Source organism: Molothrus ater, chromosome 10 (genome assembly GCF_012460135.2).
Source record: "Molothrus ater isolate BHLD 08-10-18 breed brown headed cowbird chromosome 10, BPBGC_Mater_1.1, whole genome shotgun sequence".
Classification (NCBI taxonomy): Eukaryota; Metazoa; Chordata; class Aves; order Passeriformes; family Icteridae; genus Molothrus; species Molothrus ater.
Window position 1 is genome coordinate 9147141 of NC_050487.2, and position 14919 is coordinate 9162059.

Genomic DNA, 14919 nt, shown 5'->3' on the forward strand with positions numbered 1-14919 from the left:
ATGTAAAAAATCATAGCCACTGGCTAAGACAAGAGGTTTATTTGAAATTTTTTTACAGTTACTGTTGCATTGATGCTGAAAAGAGGCAGGAAAGACACCAATGTTTTTGTTTGCTCACAGCACAAAACATTAAAAGGAGAAATTACAGACAGGAAGAAAGAAAACATTCCTTTTAAAAAAAGCACATTTTTTTCCCTAAAAGTTTTGATCTTTAGTGTTGCCTTAGGATAATTAAAAAGACCCAAACCAAACACCCACTTACTTTAAAGTCCCTCTGCTTTTCACAAACAGCAATGATAGGCTTGTTGACCTCAGCAATAAGCTCATATCTCTCAGACTTCCAGAGGTAGTCAACACACAACTCCAGCTGTTCCACAAGGATATTCTGCAATTTCACAAACGCAAATAGTTCAGTGACTTGACAGCTGGAGGCATTTAATTAATAGCAATGCAGCACAAGCACATATCCACTACTTCATTTTTATTCTGGAACTTCTGTATTAAGGTTTATTGCAATTGCACAATGTTTAATCAAGTATTGGTGACTTGCTTCCTCTTTAGACAAAAACCCTGAAATAACAGTAACATGAAAATACTTGAATAGTTGGCATCTCATGCAGAATGATGGCTTTGCTTCATGGCCTGCCCCTGCCCTGACTTTCAGCTCTGGTACTTTATGCTCTCCTTAGCTAAACACCACTGCAACAGCTGTGACATTTCACTCAAAAGCTGTGTGCCTTTCAACATTGCCTGAGTACACTCACTCTATTTTTTGCCACAACATGCACAGGATTCCACTAGAAACAACATTCTGTTAATACAAAACAGGTATGTAAATGTTAACATTGCTGACCTCATTATAGGGAGTATCTTGCATCCCAGAGTCTTCCTTCATAGCACCTTCTTCTTTAATGTTGGGGGTAATGCTCAGAAAAGCAGGCCATCCCATGGAGAATAAGCCTTGAAGTGCAAGTCACGAGAAAGGCTGTTAATGACTCAGTGACCAGATACTTCAAGAAGTTACTAGATGCCACTAAAACAGAGCTGATGAGTTCATTTCTTTTGCAGCCCAAGTAATGAGAGGCACAAATGGAGCTGATGGAATTTATAAGACTATTCCACATTTTCCTCAGTGATATAAATTCACTTCTCCAGGCAAAGGGGAATGCCAGCATTCTCCTGATGCAGTGTTATTCTCTCTTCAGCATTTTGGTTCCGAGCTCTAAGTGCTGGCAGCCCTGGCAAAGCTTCACGTGCAACACTCCTTTGTGCACAGGAATGACCCTGGCAGGCTGAGGTGACACAATTCCCACCTGGGGAACCTGCAGGTGTCCCCCCTGTCAGTCCCCAGGACTGCACAGCCCAGGGGAGGAGGCTCCAGGACACACTGGCAGTGGCTTTCCTGTCCTGCCCTGGCTCAGCACTGCTGCAGAAAGCTCTGGCTGGTGGCAGCAGCTGTGGATGGAAAGGCTCATAAGGAATAAAACTGAGCTTAAATCAAGTATTTGCTGAGCTGAGGCCTTTAGTACCAAGGGTGCAGCAGAAACAACTTGCACAGGCATCACACTTAACAGATCAGCAAGGGTCTGCCCTGCAAGGATTTTACCACTGCTCTGGACTGGAGAAGGTAAAGCTGCCAGGGGAGGTGACAAACTCCTGACAAAGCCATTAAAAATGTTTAATTTAACAGTAGGAAAATGCTACTATGGCTTAATTAAAAAGGCTAACCCACAGACACTGAGATGGGAGCCTCCATTCTCCCTCTCCAGTTTTGAAAACTGTTTAAGTTTAAAATCATCCAAATTCTTCACTCCAGCTACTATAATCTTTATTCAGGCAAAGTCTTTTAACACTACTGAACTGTCTCACAAGTGTTGCTCTTCACAGAAAGCTTCCTTCTAAAAGGATGCATTTTTTCATCTTGTCCACAGACACTTCCAAATGTATTGAAGGACTATAGTCTTTCCATGTTTTCTCTTCACCAGATATTTGCCCTTGACCCTGGAAATTGCTCTTTGTGGAAATTGCTAACATATTTCATGCTGAGAATTACTATGAAATACAGATTTCATAAACTAAATAACCATTGGCATAGAAGCATTAAAAATATAAGCCTGCACTTTATTTTTAAATAAGTATCATAGATTTAAAATAGCCCCTTTATCTATACTAAGTTACATATGGACAACCAGATATTAATTCCATCCCCCTGCCCTCCCAGCTTTGGACAGCCAAGGAATTGGACATGGATTTGCATGCTAAACACCAATTGACCCAAGAGGGATTTTCCTGCAAAAGCCCATAACCAGAGACATTCTGAGCAATCCATCAAACCAGCCAAAGAGCATCAGGAAAGGAACTCAGGATGTTTCCAACATTCCTTTCTATAACAGCCTCCAACATGCACTAGAAACAGGTTTGATTTGGTTGATATCTTTCCAGATCAGCTGGAAAACAGCAGTTTGATCTCCTAATTGTGTTATTTGACCCACAAACAGGCACGGTTAGAGCACTCACTTCCTCCATTGTGAGTTGTTAGTAACACATTACTATCAGAGACTTGAGCATCTTCCAGGAGCATACGTGAGGTACAAATCTTTTCCATTTTCCAGTAACCTATGGTATTGTAAGATGGTATTAGTATACTGCTACTGGTATGTGTTAATACATGCATATTTAATAACAACAGACTGACAAGTGAAGCATTCTCCATTAGCACTGGCTTGCTAAACATTTAATTAAACCTCTTTACACAAAACACAATTTCACTGTTCCAGTCTAAGACAGAATTTATGATATATTTTAAAAATAAAACATTTGGGAAGAATTCAAACTGCTTTAAGAATACTTTACATACAAGGAAGGAAAGCAGGATAGCCAAAAATGATTTTTGAACAATAATATTTATGGATATACAGTTGGTTTTGGATATGTTGATCTTACCTTTTCTCTTCAGGTACTCTGCAATGAGAGCAGCAATATGAATATAGCACATAGCAGCCTGTAACGAGAGACCAACAGACATGGATATGTTAAAGTAGCCTGAATTAAAGCATACATGTGATAAGGAGCATATACTTTCAGCACTGCCAAATCATGAGGCAGAAAAGGGAAGACAAAAGTAATCTAAAAAAATAAAGGATTAAATGATGAAATTCTCTTCAAGTGTGAATTTCATGAGGTGTCTTACATAAGTGCATAGATTTTCTCAAGAAACTATTAAGATGACTTAGTTAATAAGGTATCCCTAGGTTATGCAGTGGAATTTCGCATCACCCATTTAGTCTTTGATGAACATGGCAACACATTATAAGCAAAGCTCCTCTCCTGGGCCATAGTGAGGGAGAAGAAAATCCTTTCTGTGGGTTACTCACTGCCCATAACCTCCTCCACACCACAGCTACCGTGCCTGTTAGGGGCAGGCAGCAAAGATACCAAGGTGACACTGCCCTCAGCTTCCCTGCCAGCCAGTTTCAAGTCTTTCTGCAGCATGTATCAGGCACTCAATGTCAGGCAAGCTGGGATGAGCATATCACATCTCCAGGTGTTTTCAGACCTCTACTCCTCTGATTTTAAATATATGAGAGACACTGTATGATTCTCTTAACTCACTACTGTTATCAGTGTTCCAAACCCCTTTCATCAGAACAGCTCAGCCTAAAGACAGCTGGATTTCCTGTTCATTTATTCACATTACCTCTGATAAATCTCCATTTCTTGCATGAATCTTGGCCATGCTTTCGAGCCACGTCCTGCGCAGCTCAGGAGTACTGGCATAGGAATTGGCCAGGCTGTACTGCAGATCCACCAGCATCTCAGGGTCCTTCTCGTGCTCTTTCATCTGAGCTGTGGCCATCAGAACCGTCCTGATGCGCTTGGTCAGATCCTTCACCTCTGCTGGGAAATTAACGTTCTTTGGGAAAGATAAGCAATGCATCACTGAAACCATCCACAGAGCCCCATGCTGCACCCCCAAACAAGACCAAGTTCTGCTTACAGAGGGCCTCCATCCCCTCCCTAGCTGGGCAGGCTTTGGAGCAGTCACAGTTCCAGAGCATGCACACGTTGCACACAAACCCTGGGTGTTTTTTCCTGATGTCTCACAGGATGGTCCAAGTCCGTCACCTGTTCCACTGCCACGTCCAACAGCCCTGCTGAAGTCAGGGAACTGGAACAGGTGCTCCTCCATTGCTTTCTGGGTCCAGGACTGGACCCTTGCACAGTTTCCTCTGAGCAACAGCACCATGTGCTATAGATAGTCCTGCTTAACTACACTCCCAGCATGTTTCACCATGGGAATAAAGCACAAGTCTGGCTCCTGACCGTCTCACACTGTGCTAGATTAAAACAGAGTCCTTATATTACTCACACCAGCTGTTCTCAACATATTTAGCTCAGCTCCTCAGTTTTTCTTTTCCAGATAAGCAGTGAAATACATTTCTTTCAGACTTATTTCCATCCTTTGTTTTGTTTAAAAGCAAAACATTCAGAAAAAGTAAATGAAATTGAGTACTCCCTCCTCTATGTCACACAGAGATAAGCAAGTCACAGAAGCAGTGTGACTGACTGCAGTGCTGTGAAATCAAAGCTGGACTTCAAAAACAAATAGAATTGTAATGACATCTTATCAGATAACACACTGAATTACTTCTGCTAACTAGCTACCAATTTGATATGCTAACTTTAATAATAATCTCAGTGGAGATATCCTAAAGTCACCTTCAGAAGAACAACACCTCCAAAGTATAAAACTGAAAATGCACATTGACATGTGTTTGGACAAGAATTGTAAAAATTAAAAACCAGAATATTTTTTCAACAATTTTTGTATAGACAATAACTATAATAGCAGTGGTAACTTGTTTAAGAGCCAAGTACGCCTTCAGTGAGCTAGCAAGGTCTTACAAAACCCAACTGTTGTGCCTGTTTTTGCTACACATTTACTGAACAGAGGAAAGGGAGCAATTGTAGACTAAAAATTGCTTGTTAACTGCAATTGTGTTCCATTAGTCCCAATGCATGACCTCTGACATGAGGCAAATTAACAAAATAAGCAATAAATAACAAATAATACAATTTTCAAATAAAAATATGTTTGTTTAAATATTATTTTCACTTATTAAGCTTCTGAGTCACAAACACGTTCATGAACTTCAGATTGCCTGAGAAAGGCACACTATGAATGCATAAATCGCTGGCTAATAGAACCAACAATTTTATTTACTGAAACACTTGCTCCTGTGAAATTGTTGACCTTTTGCAAGAGGTAGCGATTGACAAAAAATGTTTCTTACTTTCATCTGCTTGTCTCCATTAGCAAAATTATTTATAATTGCGAGCGAATGCTGAAATCGAGATCCGCCAATCCCGGCATCCGCTATCAGCTGGCTCACCGCCTTGATGAGCTGCACAGGGAGCAAGCACAGGATGCAATTAGCAAAGAAATCAAGAGTTTCAGAAGAGTTTTTAACCCCTGTTTTAGTATGACTTGATGTACTTGTAATTTCATACAGTGTAATTTCATACCTCTCCTATAAAGGTAACATGTACAAAGACAGAGACTGTGAGTAATCTTTCAAAGTTTTGTAGCTGCTCACATTTGCAGTGTAAATATGTTATTACTGGACTTTACATGTCTGTTCCTGTACTGTCAGATTCTGTTTAGTTCCTTCATCAGCTGTGCTCCAACTGCTGCAAGCAACACGTGAGTCAAGAATAGCCATTAATCTGGCAATGCAGATACATTCACAGCTGCTGTCTCTCCCTGGAGCAGAGCTGAGCAGCCCAAGAACAGCAGAGAATCCAGTCCAACTTCAGACTTGGCAGGAAAATCAAGCTGCCACAGAGAACTGCCTGTCTGAGGACTGCAAAAGGATTGCCTTGCTTCAATGTATATAAAAAAAAAGATAAAAACTAATGCACATCAGTTAAATATTGATCTCACACTTCACTTACCTGTAGATGGGACCTGACTATTGATTTCTGCTTGTTAAATTCAAAGTTCTTCCTCATGAAAAAATAAAGAAGAGCAGATGCTTCTGTCTGAGTTGAACGTGACCTATGGTTACAGCACTTCAGGATTTCATAGCAGAGGGAACCACAAAGATCTGCTTGTCCTTGGAAGAATGCTGATGGGAACTATTGAAAAAAATGTGTGAACATGTTCATTTCTATTCTCAGGTCTTGGTGCAGTTACTCTGAATTAACAATTTTTTTAACCTTTCAGTAACTCTCCCACAGTTATTCATACCAGGGTTTAAACAAAGCATAATCCCACATTCAAATTAAGATTAATTCAGAACAATACTCAGATTTTCCTACAAACACTGTATGCCATCAAACTGGCCTCTAGGAAGCCCAGAGAGCAGCTGGCACACAGCAAGCCCAGAAGCAGCAAGGAATCTGCCAGGAATGCACAACAGCTAGCCAGGAAAAGCAGGGGGAGTTTTGCACAGGTAAAAAGCTGTTCAGCAGAAGGAAAATACTTTGAGTAGCAAGGTTAGTGAACTTCCAAAGGTCAAGGGTTTGAAGAGCAGGAGACAACAGAGGAGGGTTCTTCAAATCATACCCACTGTTGCCAGCAGGGTGAATGTAACAGAGTGAGGGAGGAGAGGTAGAAATGCACACATGGGCTATAGATCTTAATTACTGCCTGAGGGGTTCTGCTGCAGGAAACACAACAGATCCCTGCTCCCACAGAACCATGAAGGGAGAATGCAATCCCAAAAGCTACAGGATAAACGAGAAGGGCAATTCTGGAGACTTATTCATTTTCCCCATTGCATAGAATTCTTCTATTCCCAGCTCTCTGGGATGTCATTTAAAGCTGTCTGTGGATGGTTTACTTCATATTTCCCCCATGTGCTCCAGCTGCACTACTGGGAGAAGCATGATTTCCTCTTCTTTCCCCTGAGACAACAACCAGAGGGAGGCCCCATGCTGTAAACTCAGCTACACTCTTGTGTTTCATAGAAACACTTAGGAACCAAGGCCAGCCTTGCTTATTGTCACTTCCCCAGAGCAACTGTTATGTGAGTGGTACATTCTGGTTGGTTTCCAGAGGATCTCATCTAGCTCTGAGACTTGGAAATTGTGCAGCCTTTGCAGCTAGCATCAAGTGCCTAATTGACCATGCCAATTTACACAAATGCAAGGCAAGCAAAGAAACAGTTTGACACATATCCATACAATTTCCTGTGTTTAAAACCAGGTATTTGTAGAACTGTATTAGTGTGGATGAACTTTTGGTGAAGTGTCTGGAATACTCTCCTGCTGGTTCCTCTGGGGACAGCAGTAACCATTCACTGGTGGATTCTGGAAACCAGGTATCTGCCACAAGGACCACAGACCTCTAGGGTTTCAAGCTTTCCTCCATAGGTGGCAAAAGCAGGAAAGGCAATGGATAAACCACAGAGCTGGACATTACTCATCTACTTACATTAAAACTTTCACCCTCTTAGCAAATTTTTCAATTTCAGAATAGAACTGTTTTTTGAGACATTATGAACTTCTTTCATTTAATCAGCAATAAATCAGACTATCTTTGTCAGGAATAAGTATTAATAGAGTAAGTTCAGAACTTTTGCCAAGTGTCCAATTGCCCCCAAGCTGTACTTGCTGTAACATATTGCCAGGCATGAATAAACCCAGAGTTACCTTGCCCACAAACAGCCGGAGAGCAGCAAAGACGTGTTTGAGAGCTGCTGCTGACTGGTTGATTTGCAAAAAGAGCATGTGTGTGTCAAAGACCTTCCTCATCAACACATTCTGGCAGTCAGATTGCTGGAGCTGCCTCTGAAAAGTTCACAGACAAGACAGGACATTGTGGTTATTGAAGTGAATAAACAGGAGAAGGATCTGCTGGACTTACCTCGGAGTGCTCCTAGAGAGATGCTGTTTTCAAGGTAAAATTTCTGCAGATGATGCTTTCCCAGCCTGCTGCAGACTCTGGCAGTTTTTCGAGAAAAGCAATTGCTATTCCTGTACTACTCATGGATTTGCTATGCCTGTACTACTCATGGATTGCATACACTCTATTTAAGGGTTAGGCTGACAGAGAGGGAGCACTAAAATGCAAAAGGAGCTGTTTGCTGTATTGTGGCTCTGAGACCTTCAGCAAGTCATCTGGGCTTGCTGAAGCAATCTGAGCAATTTTCAAGGAGGCAGAGGATTCACCTGCTGACTTGCAGAGACAGAGATAATAAGCAGGTTGAAAATCTGTTGTTGAAAATCATTGAAATCTAGTGAGATAAGCATGGTTCAGAAAAGGTGATGTAATACTAGATGCAAGACGCTTCCAAGAGCAGGGTTGTACATAGCCCTGGATATGTAGGATGTTTTTCTTCCACCTCTTTCTATTCAGTTTGGGTACTATGAACCAATTTCCTTCTAAAAGACCTTCACTGAGGCCTGGCATATCTTAATTCCCTATTCTGCTGTCGGACATTTCAGATTTTCTGTGTGCCTGCTCCCCCCAGGCCTTCCTTTCACCCCATATCCCACCAGTTCAAGCAGGAAAGAAAACCAGCAAAACATACCTGGTGATTCAGAGTGTAAAGACACAACAGGTCAAGGATTATGAGGGAAACTTCTGTAGCAATGTTTGCCTCTGTGTCTACATACTGTACAATGTCTGTTTCGTTGGAGGTGCCTGCAGCATAAGAAAAGAAAGATTAAAAACAATCTTCTGAGTGTCATTAAGGATGATTAATTCTGCAATCTCGTCCTTAAGTCTCATCACAGCAGAGATGGGGTCCTAACTGCACTTTTAACCAAAGTGGTATTTTGAAGAAAACTGCTCATATGAGATGAAAGAAGAAGAAATTTGAGTCAACTCTCACCAGCTGCACCAGTGAAGAGAGTACATCCTCTGTTTCAGTTCATCCCCAAAGGAGGGAAGAAACCTGACTGGGAAGTGGATAGATGACTCCAATCTCATAATTTTAAGAGCCTCTGGTCAAGAAAAGGCCTTATCTAAATCCCACAGCATTCCAGAGGGAAGTAAATAATTTCTGTACTTACTTGCAGTGCTACTGTCAATCATCTGCAAGAGTTTGGGGTTAGAAAATGGATTTTTGCCCCGGATTATTGGCAATGTTTGAGATCTGTGGTGCTTGTGGCCATCGTGACTTGAAGTAGAATGCATCCTGCAATTGAAAGGTATCATTAAGATCAGAAAAAAAGAATAAACTACTGTGCCTATTCAGAATTTTCCATGTCAGTTCCATGCAATGCTTCTCAATGGCTAATTAAACAAAATGAAGCAAAATTCTTCAGAGAAACAAAGATGAAGGAAGTCAGTGAGGTGGACAAAACAAACGTGCTGTGATTTCTTGAAATCACAGGGGACAAAACTTCCATTAAGCACTGAAAAAAAAAGCATTAGCTTTTTCAGGCTGATGTTTATAAAACTGTCTTCAGGTGAAGAAAAACTGAGGTAAGTTCTGTTAACTCAAAATATAAGAAAAACATATCCTGTTCAAGAAAGAAATAATACAGCTTCTATGAGGTGAAAGAAATGATGATAAACTGACAATGACAGTAAAAATACATGTGTGCATATTCATGTGTTTTAATCCTCTTTGATGCTGACAAACACATCATTAATTTATAATGAGAAGCTTAGAACTAAAATACCAATGATTATTAAGTTTTGAAAGGATTTTATATTTTATATTTGTAACTAGTGTAGAATTCAGGAGGACTTAACATCTCAAAATTCAGGTAAATTATTTTAAAATACACTTCCTGCTACTTCTTTTAAAAATGTAATTTCATGAATTTACATGATTAAAATTACTCTAGGACAGAATTACTCCCTGAACACAACACGAACCAACAGCTTGTAAGTCAAGCCAGAGAGACTCAGCTTTTTTGCAGTTTAAAGCTCTGGGGCCTCTGAAATTTGTTACATATTTTGTCAATCTCTTTTCAGTCAATGACAGAGTATGAGGGCTGGAGGATGAGAGCCCAGGCTGGGGGTTTACAGAGTTAGGAATTCAATGCACCATTACCATTGTGAGAGCAGCCCTGATGCCTGGCCAGAGGAGTTTGAACCTTTCAGAGTTCCATTATTCTGGGTGGCCTGGACAAACTTAAAAGCAGCCGCAATTTTCCTGTTAAGAGAAAGAGAAAATAAGTGTTGATCTGTTATGAAACCTGACATTGATTTTGCCATGTCCCTGAAGAGTGAATGCAGGCCTGACTAAACCTGGTGTGGAGCAAGAACTAGTTCATCTGGTGACCTTTAATTTTGACAGTGCATGACATATAGACAAGTTCACAGCAGTGCTATAAAATTAAAAATGAAACATGAGCTGAGACAAAGCGTGCATTCCACATTTCACAGCTGAACATGATGTCAGGGAGGCAGGAGATTTTTTTTATTGCTGTGAAACAATTATCTATGCCCATTAAAACTAATCTTTCCATGACATGGATGGAAACACAGTGTTCAAAGTTCCCTTGTTTGGCATATGCACAGAAATGTGGTCAAGAACGGCCCCAGTATTTTGGGTTATAAATGCAATAATGGTTATCACATCATGCAATTCATCCTTTATAGCAGATATTTACTCAGATATGCAGAACATCACAACAACATCATTTGCATAAAAGAAAAAATGAAGCATACATAGGCTTCAGTTTCACAAAGAAATTCTTTCAAGAGAAAATTGATGGATACACTGCTAATCTCATTTAAGTCTAATAAATGCTGCAATATTTAAATACTGCAACACAGAGTCTGTAATACAGAATTACCTGACAATATTGCGTTTTCCTAGATATCTGAAGTTTTGCAGACAAACCCTGAAAGATAAAACAACACATTTTATGCCTATTAATGGCTTTGTACTTATGAAAAAAATGCCTCAATGAGACCTATGGCACAGGCACCTGCTAGTAAGCAAAAATAACAGAATGCAGCAACTCCCACCCTAGGGACACACGAGGTGTGGCAGCACTTTGCACACCCCTGTTCTCTTTGTGTACAGTTGAAGATTTCTGCCTGGTGAGACGGCAAGGCAAAAACCCAGCTGCAAAAGCATTGCTGCATCACCAGCTGAAGGTAAATAATTCACATTTCAACTACAAGATGGTGAGGAAATTCCAAAACCAGCTACCTGCTGGATTCTGCAGTCATGCATAGATTGCACTGAGCAAACCTCCCTGGGCATGTGAAAAGCAGGTCATCCTACATTATAGGACTTTCCTTATGGCTGGGAAGTTTTGAGGAGCTAAATATTTTTATCAAAGGAAGGACAGAATCTCAACACCAAAGGGGAAACTAATATGAAAATCTCTTTTAGGAGGAAGACCCAAAGCATTATGACCCTTGTTCACGGTAATTACAACATACTGGAGGATATGTATCTTATTAATAATGTCTCTTTATGACTTTGGAAGACTATAGCAAAATAATTTAAGATACAAGAGCTATCTCAGACTATTTCAATAGGTGGACAAACCCAAAGAGGAACTGTTTGCAGCCAGCACTTTAGAATATTCAACACAAACATCAAACAACCACAAAGTAAACTTACTCTAAAATGCTGAAAAAGTCTGTTATTTCTGAGAAGGGTGCTCGCAACCAGTAGGAAATCAGTGCATCTAAGGGGAGATATTAAAATATATTATGTATCCATTTCAGGGAATTAAACTTAGCCCAAAGCCTGTAAAATACACTGATAATTATTCTAATTTAATGCTCACTTGGATTCAGTACTCACAGTATTTTACAGCAGCATAAATTAAATAGTGAATGCACAGTTTTTACCTTCTGAAATGGTTTTCATGATGTGAAGGAAGCACATAAGAAGGCTTCTAGTTTCAGCTTGATCCAGCTTGTCAAAACGAAGAGTTGACCCAATCAAAGACAAAGGTCTCATGATCTGTTGAGGTGACAGCAAAGGGCCTCATTAAGCACAGTGATGGACTCCCACCTCGAGCAAGCGTTCCCAACATTTGCACATGTACCTTTTCACACGTGTCAGTTCTCTCACTGTTTTTTTCATTGGTACTTGGGTTAGATTCAAGACTTGCTAAGGAAGCTCTGGAGTCAGCATGGTTTGCTGCAGAGATAGCTATTGATGAAAAGGCTGTAAATGAAAGTCACAGCAAACATGCTAAACTAAAACATTTATGGATACAAAAACCAACAAAAAAAAATGGAGAACTTAAAATGTGTCACATGCTGGATTGAGACAAGTGCTTTGAACTTCCAATAGCAAAGCTATTGATGGGTATGTTTAGTACTGAAAACATGCAACAAGTTGAAGTACAACGATTCAGTTTGCCATTTTTCTTGGCATTAAAATGGCCTGTTGCATTCTGTAAGAACTGTCCTAAGGACAGAAAAATCAGTGGAAAGATGCCTGAATTCATTTCCTTGAATTTTGAAATAGGGTTGGAGGTAGCGAATAAAATAAGTTGCGTTTCTACTCTTCTGTTAAGCATGGACAAACTATGAATATTTGCCTCCATGAGACATCAGGAGTTTTCAGCTGAAATCTTGAAACTATTTTTAACTCAGGCAGAGACTACAAGAATGAACTCAGGCAAAGGGATTTCTTAGAGCCTGAATACTGGCATCATTCCAAAGCAGGAGGGTAAGTGAAGCAGTGGAAGTAGAACAGCTTCACAAGAGAAAGTCAATCCAAAGACACCCAAAGGGAAGAGAAACATTGCACACCATGTTTCCCTGGATATGGTATAAAGAGAATTCCTCCATGAATTCTAAGCAGAAAGCACAATGGATTCAGATACACACAAATCTGCCTATGCGTCTGTTCAATCTGCCATTTGTACCTGCAATAGAGTTCAGAACATCTTTGGAGAAGGAGGTGTCCACAGAGTTTGCATGTTTCATTGCTGTCTGGCTCTGAAACCCACCAGCCGTGCTCAGGTCATCCCTGGATCCCTGTATTTGAAAGAAACAGAACCAGCTCCAGTACTCCATATCATTATCCATAACTTGGATAATGACAGCACACCCAGGAGGCTTTTCTAAGACTCTGAGTTTGAGAACCTACTGCCAGTTATTTTGACATGACAGCCTTGAAGGATCAAGGTGTGCTGAGCAGTTTCCTGCAATATGAGGCTCTCTCACAGTGAAGCTGTAAAGGACTGGTCAAGTCTAACTAGTGTTTGTTTCTGAAGCATTAACACAGCACTGGGAAAGCAACATTAATTGCCATTAGCAATGCTCAAATGAAATGGAATTTCATTTGCTGGAAGGATTGAAAGACACAATACCTCTGCAGAAATCTGCTTCTAGTTTTTTAAGCAGTATGGTTATAACATATCTTCTGTGAAAAAAACATATTCTCCAGATGTGCAGTTTAAAGCTGTTTTATGATGTTTCTGTACCCCTTCCCTCCTTCAGTTACTTGTAAGCATTCCCTCTGCCTCCTGGTATAGCTTATGGTCCCTCAGTTGCACCATCTTTGGCACAAAGCAATCCTGCGAAGACTCCATGGGCAATGGGAGGTTTACTTTACACCACTGTGTCCCAGCCTCCTGCCTGAGGACACATCCTCAGACCCCAGCCTGTGGCACATTGGGCACATTGTCTGGGGCACCAAATCGCTAACCCTGAAATTCCAGCCCTGGGACAGCAGTGTCCTGGCTCTGTTCCAGACCCCCATTCTGTTTCACGACAGTACAGGCTCCCAGGGTTTTGCAGGTGCTCTGCAAATTGAGACCTCCCAAATTAAACTTTGCTGATTCAAATATATCAGCAATTTCAGAACTGTATTCTGCTACCTAACTGGTGACCAGCATAAAATTGGAGCTCTTCCCACTGGATCACACTGGCTCACTTTGATCATTTCAGTGCTCCAAGAAAACCACATGGATTACCTGATTGGAAGTATTGATATTGAAGAGGAACATATCTTTCATGTAAATCCTCGGCATATTGTCCAAAAGCATTCCATAGAGCGGCATATACAGGTTTGCTATTTGTGCTTGTTTTGCCTGAAAATAAAAGACACAACATAATCCTCAAGAAAGCAATAAATAGATAGCAGTGGCTAAGGAAGTTCCATGGATGTTTAGGTGCTGCATGAGCAAGCAGTGAGGAAAGACAGGCAGTTTCTTTACCGGCTCAGCGTATCGGTCATCGAACGAGTGCTTGGCCATCAGGTTTTTCAGCACGGCCAAGGCCAAGTGCCTGATGTCCTGGTCCTCTTGCAAGGCAAAGCCAACCTCCCTCAGCAGGACTCCAATCAGGAAATGCTTACGGCAGAATTCATTGGTCAGTGTGTACTCTGGAATGTCTTGGGGCAGAATGGACAGGAGTGTTTAAATTAATATATAGGTTACATACATCCTGCCCATCCCCTTCACTTTCCGAATGTTCCATTGTTAAACCTTGAGTTCCTGGCCTGACTGCCTCATTTTGCCCCTTCATTTCTCAGAATAAATGAATCCAATATAATTATCTCCCAAAATCATGCAGTTTTTACTATTTAATAATAAAAGATGATTTATATACATGAGATGATTCCCACATGAGAATCTCAGCTGTTTGCTCATTAGACTATTGACTTCTTGGAGGCACAAAGTCCAAATTGTTGTTCCCACATCCTAAGCTAGAAGAGTTCTAGAACACAGAGGTTGAGAGCAATTCCACTTCTGAAAATGAGAAATAACTTTTGTCTAAGATTTGCCACAATGCAGTGGTCAAAGTAAAATTTTGCTCACTGATTCAGTCATATTGCTCATACCTGATGTTCGATATTCCTGTGCTGATTCTGAAGGCGTCACAGTGTCTTCATTTTTCATAAACATAAGAAAATGGGCAAAAAAATGCAGTTTTTAATTATTAGTAAAAAAAAAAAATTGCTTGCTTTTTAAAAAATTTGACTCCAATTTGAACTAAACAGCTTCTACTTTCAAAAAGAAAGCCCTGAGTGT

General features: G+C 40.5%; 1 protein-coding gene across 2 annotated transcripts in view; it reads right to left on the reverse strand.

The window, feature by feature from the left end:
- The window catches only part of DOCK10 (dedicator of cytokinesis 10), a 144159-nt gene that overhangs the window by 13513 nt on the left and 115727 nt on the right, over positions 1–14919 (reverse strand). For both annotated transcript variants that reach the window (XM_054515907.1, XM_054515908.1), the window contains exons 31-49: positions 14730–14774; positions 14104–14279; positions 13861–13977; positions 12808–12919; positions 11977–12098; positions 11777–11891; positions 11544–11610; positions 10762–10809; positions 10014–10115; positions 9022–9146; positions 8538–8650; positions 7657–7794; positions 5956–6138; positions 5295–5405; positions 3698–3913; positions 2944–3001; positions 2518–2616; positions 854–960; positions 263–385 (exon numbers count right to left, since the gene is read on the reverse strand). In XM_054515907.1, coding sequence (XP_054371882.1) covers positions 263–385; positions 854–960; positions 2518–2616; positions 2944–3001; positions 3698–3913; positions 5295–5405; positions 5956–6138; positions 7657–7794; positions 8538–8650; positions 9022–9146; positions 10014–10115; positions 10762–10809; positions 11544–11610; positions 11777–11891; positions 11977–12098; positions 12808–12919; positions 13861–13977; positions 14104–14279; positions 14730–14774 — 2177 coding nt within the window. The remainder of the gene's footprint in view (positions 1–262; positions 386–853; positions 961–2517; positions 2617–2943; positions 3002–3697; positions 3914–5294; positions 5406–5955; positions 6139–7656; positions 7795–8537; positions 8651–9021; positions 9147–10013; positions 10116–10761; positions 10810–11543; positions 11611–11776; positions 11892–11976; positions 12099–12807; positions 12920–13860; positions 13978–14103; positions 14280–14729; positions 14775–14919) is intronic.